The sequence below is a fragment of the Rosa chinensis genome, chromosome 1 (assembly GCF_002994745.2).
Source record: "Rosa chinensis cultivar Old Blush chromosome 1, RchiOBHm-V2, whole genome shotgun sequence".
Lineage (NCBI taxonomy): Eukaryota > Viridiplantae > Streptophyta > Magnoliopsida > Rosales > Rosaceae > Rosa > Rosa chinensis.
This window is the reverse complement of record NC_037088.1, coordinates 7,835,634-7,843,725: the sequence shown is the minus strand read 5'-3', so window position 1 is coordinate 7,843,725 and position 8,092 is coordinate 7,835,634. Positions and strand designations below refer to the sequence as shown.

Genomic DNA, 8,092 nt, shown 5'->3' with positions numbered 1-8,092 from the left:
TATCTCTCTCATACTAGGCCTGATATTGCTTATGCTGTGAGTGTGGTTAGTCATTTTATGCATTATCCCAGTGAAGAGCATATGCAGTATATCTTATTTTGAGATATCTTAAGATGGCACCTGGAAGAGGTTTGTTGTTTGAAAAAAGGGATGAGTTAGAAATTGTGGGTTACACGGATGCAGACTGGGCTGGTGATAAGACAGATAGACGGTCCACATTTGGATATTTTACATTCGTTGGAGGAAACCTAGTAACTTGGCGCAGCAAGAAACAGAAGGTTGTTGCTTGGTCAAGTGCTGAAGCTGAGTTTCGAGGTATCACTACTACAAAAAGTTAATCACACAACACTAATCACACAACGGAACCGAAATCATCCGTTGTGTGTTTAAGTAAGCTTTATTGCACAACGGTATTTGTTATATTCTGTTGTGTGAATGCCAACAAAGTGATAACTTTTTTATCAGAACTACATTGCACAACGGACTTAAGTAATGTCTGTCGTCTGAGTCTTAAAAAAATTAGCGGCAGATTTCCCTCCACTTTGGAGCCTTGGTTGCCTCTTGAAATCTGAAATTTGTGCTACTTGATACAGCGGTGCTTTATATTTCCGTTGTGTGATTGAAAACTGGATGCCAAATTTTGAGGAAGCTTGATTGAATGTCTTCCACAAGGTAAACCTAGTGCAAGCTGTAGAAATTAGACAACAGAAGTTATACTTTTCTGTTATGTGAAAGTGGGAACATATAGGCGGCAACATTTTGAGCTAAATTGCTGTATGCGGCAGATTTCCCTCCATGTTTTGACATTTTGATACTCTTACAACGGTTTGTTAGGTTTCTGTTGTGTGAGCAACTTTAGAATTTGTTGGAAGTTTAATTGTGCCTCCCACCCAGCCCAAGCCACATCGTGTCGAAAGAAAAATGAAACAAATTCTCTCGAGCTCTCTCAGTTGTGAAACCCCTGTCTCTCTACCCCCCCCCCCCCCCCCCCACGAAACCCCTCTCTCTCAGTCTCTCGATCTCTCTTGTCTCAATTTCATGCTCTCTTCTTCTTCAATCTCATCACCCCCTTTCAAACCCTAACCCTAAAATCTTCCTCCCCCAGCAATGGCCTCCTCCCCCGACCACAACCACACCCTGAACGGCGATTCCAACACCCACGCCTCCAAAAAGCCCAAACTCTCCTTCATCACCCCCTCCGAAATCGCCGCCGAATTCTCCCACCATGACCCCACCATCGCCCGAATCAACAACGGCAGCTTCGGGTCCTGCCCCGACTCCGTCCTCCAGGCCCAGCGCCGCTGGCAGCTCAAGTACCTCTCCCAACCCGATCACTTCTACTTCAACCACCTCCAAGCCGGCATCCTCCACTCCCGCACCCTCATCAAGGACCTCATCAACGCCGACCACGTCAACGAGGTCTCCATCGTCGACAACGCCACCACCGCCGCCGCCATCGTCCTCCAGCAGGCCGCCTGGGGCTTCTCCGAGAGCAAGTTCGAGCAGGGCGATGCCGTTGTCGTGCTCCACTAAGCCTACGACGCCGTCAAGAAGTCGATTGAGGCCTACTTCACTCGCGCCGGCGGGCACGTCATTAAGGTACCCTTGCCGTTTCCTTTGAATTCCAACGATGAGATTGTAACCGATTTTAAGAAGGCTTTGGAGAAGGGGAAGGCTAATGGTAGGAGGGTTAGGTTAGCTGTGATTGATCATATTACTTCAATGCCGTGTGTGGTTATACCGGTTAAGGAGTTGGTTAAGATTTGTAGGGAGGAGGGAGTTGATCAGGTTTTCGTCGATGCGGCACACAGCATTGGGTGCACTGAGGTTGATATGAAGGAGATTGGGGCTAATTATTATACTAGTAATTTGCACAAGTGGTTCTTTTGCCCGCCGTTGATTGCGTTTTTGTATTGTAGGAAGTCGCCCAAGGGTGTGGAATTGCACCACCCGGTGGTTTCCCATGAGTATGGGAATGGATTGGCTATTGAAAGTGCTTGGATTGGGACTAGGGATTACAGCCCTCAGTTGGTTGTAAGTGTCATTTCTATATTGTAAGTGTCATTTCCACTTACAGTTAGCATATGAACCAGTTATGACTTCAGTAGCTTTTAAGTTTCAACTATAGTAGTTGTTTCAATTAAGTCTGGTGTTACAAGTTTGTTGTCAAGTATATAATGTTCGGATTCATTTTATATCATAGCCTCTAGGTAAAGCTAATAAGGTATCCCTTTATGGATAGTAGGCCTTTAGATTAGCTAATAAGCACCTTCATTTGCAGTTGTAGCATGAGCTTAACAAAATCATATGAAAGAGTTGTTGTCAACAAGGCATGTGCCATAATTATACTGCCAAAAAAGGCAGATAGGTGAGGATTTGATCAACTTTGATTCTATTTGAGAAATTGTTGTGGACTATATGCTCTCAAATTTTCTTTGAAATTTCTTGTCATGCGAAATTCCATTGAATATTCTGGCACATCTAAATTTTTAACTCCATGGAACTTATTTGACTTGACATCCTCAATTGATTAGGTATGAAGTTGACACTGATGCCTGTCTATCAGTTCTGGCTCTTCAACCTATTCTTAAGATGGAATCTGTCCTCTATATTGTTGAGGTATATCAGTAATTAGTTTCTATATGTACGGAACTATGTTATGAAGTTTTCTGAAATCAGGTTAATAAATTCCCCTGAATGGATGCAGGTTTCAAGTTCGAAGACATGCAAGCTTTTGAAGTCAATCTCAAGGTTGAAAGCTTTTGAAATCAGGTTAATAAATTCTGTTATGGAGCTTCAAAATATATGCAATCATCCATATTTCAGCCAGCTTCATGTAGAGGAGGTATGTTCATTCCCTTTTCATTTTAAATTCTCAACTCTTATAAATGATAATGGAAATGAGAACTAAATAATTTTTAATTATCACCTTGTAAAATGAAGATTGTTTCTTTGTTTTTTCACAAGTGCCCTTTTAAGATTTGAAGACCTATTTTTAATCATCACTGAGACTGCATATGATTCGATGCTGACAAGTATAATGAAGTTGATGGGGGAAACTTCCTGAGGAGCTTCACCATTTCAGCTTCTGCTTCATCTAATGGTGAAACAAATTTGATGGGTCAGCTTTATTTGTTAGTTTTTTTTTGTGATAAAGATGTGATCTTTGATCAGAATTTTGTGTTTCAGGGTCTCCTCCTTTGAGTTCTAGTGGTAGTAGTGGTGGGGGTGGCGGTCCTGTGATATTGGAGCTTCCTGTTGATAAGATAAGGAGGCCTTTGATGAGAACCAGAACTAATGATCCGGTCAAGGTTCAAGAACTGATGGATAGCATAAGTGAAATTGGCGTCCAAGTACCTGTAAGTATTGGTAACAAACTCAATTAGTAGTTTGCTTTATTGGGTTATGTATTTTCAGTTTGATCATCCTTCTCATATAGGACTGATTGAGTACTTTTGAGTTTTGTTGATTTCAGATAATCAATGCTTTACTTGATTTTTCATGAATAAGTTGGGTTATTACTCCTCTCAAGCTGGTTTTGAATCATAGTTCCATAGAGGGTGAACGTTGTTGTCTGAAACTGAAAGAATTTGGTCCATGCTAGGATCTATTAATAGTTAAGATCGAGGTTTTGCTTTCCGAGCAGATAGTTTGAGCTAAATGCATGCATATTCCAAAATCACTTTTTGTATGACTAATTATCTAATCAATGCAGATTGATGTGCTTGAGGTCGATGGAGTTTATTATGGTATGTGCTTATCATTATTCTTTATATTGCTCCCTTACAAACCATTGGAGTGCTCTATTTTTAAATTTTGAAGTGAGACACAAAGATTACAGAAAAGAAACTTTATTCACTTGTTTTCTTATCTTTTCCTTTCTTGTCTGTAACTACTGCAGGTTGTAACAGGTCTGCTAATAGCCGAAGTTAATGTAAATACCAAGTCTAAACTCGGTTCTGGTGGTGTATCACTGGTATTTAATTCTTTCTCTTCTTTACTCGAGAACTATCTTCAATAGCATACAGACTGTTGTACAATATCACTGGTATAGCATACAGACTGTTGTACAATAGACTTGAATAAAGGAATTACAGCAAAATTCTTTTTGAATACACAGCTTTTATTTAGTATCAGAACAATGGATTTTCTGTACTTTTCGAACTTTGCTTGAACTTCCTTGCAAACTTCTGGAATTTCTGCTTCTTCTTTGTTATTTTTTCGTCTTCGTCTTCGTTTTTTGTTTTTTAATCTCAAATTTTCTGATTAAAATTGTTTCTGGGTCCTGTATTTGATAACTCAAGGATTGCATGCTTCAAAATTTAATACTTGATCATAGAGAGTGAGATTTTGAGTAATAGCAGATATAAAATTGATTATGCTGTTTTTCATATTGGGTTGTGATAGATTTTGCTTGCAGCTTTTGCTTCCTACTACTGTTCCTATTTCAAGTGATTTATCTGTCAGAAGATTTGTGTTCCAGGTGTGAGTTATTTCTTTTCTTGGATGTTAAACAACAATAGCTTAGGCTATTGAACATGAAAACATCTTTGTTTAGGTACTTCTCATAAATCATAATGGTCTCTCATTTTTAACAGTTCATAATGGGTTGTGCTTTTCTCTTGAGCAGTGATGGTACAACTTCATTGGTGCTAGTGAGTGGGGAAAATGCACTTGAACTTGGGTTACATGCTCTTGTTCTTCATTCCTCTGGAAAACCAACCCCTTTGGTACTGTATCATGCTCTTCTGCTGCAATATGTGCTAACTCGTGAAGCTTCACAATAAGCTTGGAGGTGATGCAAATGAGAGTATATATAGTGCACAGGATGCTTGATAAAATGGCACAAGAAGGTTTTGTTGAAGCGAAAAGATATTATATCACCTTTTGATTCATGTGTAGCTAGCTAGGAATGTTTTCTTGTTTGGTACATTACCTAGTCACTTGAATGTATGGATGTTTGAAAAATGGTAATGGAATGATATGGATTTGAGTACTTTTTATGTGGTAATTACTGTCCAATATTTAGTCTTACAACACAATGCAAATCAATGTGTTGTCTGACTGTAAACAAGTTCAAAATTGAGGCTTTTCCTACAACAGTCACTGGTTTGTTACCCAATTTGATTACAATATTCACACCACAGCTAACCAAATAGAGTAGTAGTGTGAACTAACAACCAACAACAAAATAAACAAAGTTCTCTTGTGTGAGATTCATAACACAACAGAAACCAAATAGAGTAGTTGTGTGAACTAACAACCAACAACAAAAGAAAACAAAGTTCTGTTGTGTGAGATTCATAACACACAACAGAAATGAAATCATCTCCGTTGTCTGAGTAATCAACAGACAAGGGTTATAATTTCACTTCAGTTGTGTGTTATTAATCTCAGGCAACAAAGAATGAGTAATATCTGTTGTGTGTTACATATCTCAGACAACAAATAATGAGTAATATCTGTTGTGTGTTATGAATCTCAGACAACAAAGAATGAGTTATATCTGTTGTGTGTTATGAATCTCACACAACAGTGAATTCTTTCTTCTGTTGTCTGAATGTACCGACACATCCCCGCGCATGCCATGCCCAGCACATGCTTGTGCATAATTCACACAACTGAAACAGATATTCTGTTGAGCAAAGTATTGTCACACAACGGTGAAATCACCATTGTCTGATTTTTCAATCACACAACACTCGTTTAGACCACGGTTAGTTTGGTCATCACACAACAGAAAATCATCGTCGTCTGATGACCTTTTTGTAGTAGTGTATGGCACATAGAGTTTGTAAGATGTTGTGGATTCGTAATGTGTTGAAAGATTTGGGTTTTAAGCTCAAGAAGCCTATCGATTTGCATTGTGATAGCAAGTCTGCTATTGAAATCGCTCATAATCCTATTTAGCATGACCGGACTAAGCATGTGGAAGTAGATCGGCATTTCATTAAGGAAAACCTGGACAGGAAGATCATTTGTTTCCCTTTTGTGTATACAAAAGATCAATTAGCATATGTTCTTATGAAAGGAGTGTCAAGGAAAGTGTTTGACAACTCGATTAACAAGTTGGGCATGACTGACATCTATGCACCAACTTGAGGGGGAGTGTAGAATATTATGTAAATATTTACTTTCCTTGTAGGTGTAGATTACGTTTTCTGTATAATTGTAGGTGATGTTTTCCTATTAGGACTACTCTTGTATCTCTTTATATACCTCCTATTTTGGAGATGAATAATACAATCGAAACATTCCAAACACATTGAATTCTAATTTTCTACTTGGTACTGTTAAACAGCGACAAGCGTGGCCTGTGGCCCACCATTGTACCGATACTGTCCCAACTTAACCACCCGATAGGTGTTGGGTTTTAATCACAAAAGGCCTAGGTACTATTGGGTGAGATCCACCCACTTATAAGTTATATTTTATTTGTCACTTTTCCAATGTGGGATATTTCCTCTTCAACACGCCCCCTCACGTGCAACCTAACTCTAGGTCTACACGTGAAATGTGGAAATTGGGACACAAGTCTCATATCGGAGACTTGGTCGATACAATCCAAGACCCACATTGGACATTTGGTAATTTCGATGGCAATACAGGGAACCCCAATTTGGGCTTATGATACGTGCCTACGTGGAGACGCAATTGGAGAAGGACCCGCTCTGATACCATGTTAAACAGCGACAAGCGTGGCCTGTGGCCCACCATTGTACCGATACTGTCCCAACTTAACCACCCGATAGGTGTTGGGTTTTAATCACAAAAGGCCTTAGTACAATTGGGTGAGATCCACCTACTTATGAGTTATATTTTATTTGTCACTTTTCCAATATGGGATCTTTCCTCTTCAACAGACCAAAAAAAAAAAAATCTTGTGTTATTTCTTCTCTCGAGTAAGTCAGATTATCTGCGTTTGCTTCAGAGTGAGAGTGAGAGTGAGATTGAGATCGAGCGTACTTTTTGTGTACTTGGTGTTCTCTATTGAAGAACAAGAGGACAAAAGAGATGTCATTGTGATATTCATATGAAGCTTTCTAGTTATTTCATTTTTCCCTTTCCAATTCGAGTTTGTGTAGGCGTGTTTGTATTTTATCTTTAGGATTAAATTCTGCTTACTACCTTGTACTTTCAAATGTTCATCAGTTCAGTCCCTGTACTTCTAATTTAATCAGAAAAGTCCTTGCACTCTCCAATTTCATCAAATCGATCCAATCCTTCACTATTCCGTCAATTTTCGATGTTAAAATGCTGATGTGGGACCTTCTCATAGGGAAAATTTCCAAACTACCATCGCTAGGCAGCCCGCCGACGCTTCAGTGTTGTGAATGCAAATGGGTAGTTTGGAAATTTTCCCCAAAAATTGACGGAGTGGTGACGGATTGGATCGATTTGATGAAATTGGAGAGTGCAAGGACTTTTCTGATTAAATTAGAAATGTAGGGACTGAACGGATAAACCCTTGAAAGTGCAGGATTGTAAGCAGAATTTAGTTCTTATCTTTAATTGCTATGCATTTGATGGACTGTGGGAGTAGGGATTATGTAAATTTTTAGATGTATGTCTCTGAGTTACTCAAATATGGGCAGAGGAGGGCATACCTTTTATTTCACTTGCAATTATCCTGAACAAACTACAATCTATTATTATCTAAATTTTCTTCCATTGTTGCAGTGAGTCCAGTGACAAACCGAGATTCTAGTTTTGGATGAATGATCACTACTACCAAAATACCAATTACCCACACACTACTAGAATTTTGATCTTAGACATCACGACAATTACATCAGTGATGAATTCACACGATGTAAAAAAAAAATATTTTTAACATCGATTTCTGAAAATTCGATTTCTATTTATATAATTAACATCGTTTATTACTATTGACCGATGTCTATATTTTGATTTCAAAATTTTCAAAAATGCGGAAAGACCAAGTTAGAAATTTTCATACACGCAGAGGCAAAATTTTCCCACTTTAGCTCACTCACTTTATCTCCAACCTAAACTTGCGACCCATTTTGTCTCTCGCTCTTCCCCGAAACCTGTCCCTCTATTCCCTCCCCTCCCGCTCGCGCTCTCTCTC

At 39.0% G+C, this 8,092-nt stretch overlaps 1 protein-coding gene and 1 pseudogene across 5 annotated transcripts; both read left to right on the top strand.

Annotated features, from left to right (window-relative positions):
* Positions 1-1,007: 1,007 nt before the first annotated feature.
* On the top strand, positions 1,008-2,058 carry LOC112199645 (annotated as a pseudogene).
* Positions 2,059-2,640: 582 nt separating this feature from the next.
* LOC112174098 (sulfiredoxin, chloroplastic/mitochondrial-like) lies at positions 2,641-4,944 on the top strand. 5 transcript variants are annotated; one of them, XR_005805058.1, is made up of 7 exons: positions 2,641-2,845; positions 3,037-3,103; positions 3,190-3,359; positions 3,716-3,749; positions 3,902-3,976; positions 4,421-4,483; positions 4,631-4,944. XR_005805058.1 is itself a non-coding variant. In XM_040513005.1 (6 exons), the coding sequence occupies exons 1-5, from the start codon at positions 2,660-2,662 to the stop codon at positions 3,931-3,933; spliced, it is 489 nt and encodes a 162-aa protein (XP_040368939.1). In that variant the 5' UTR covers positions 2,641-2,659; the 3' UTR covers positions 3,934-3,976; positions 4,631-4,944. The 5 variants fall into 5 exon arrangements, 1 of the variants encoding a protein (XP_040368939.1); XR_005805057.1 differs by having other exon boundaries at positions 4,408-4,483; XR_002925881.2 differs by having other exon boundaries at positions 3,902-4,483.
* Positions 4,945-8,092: the final 3,148 nt, after the last annotated feature.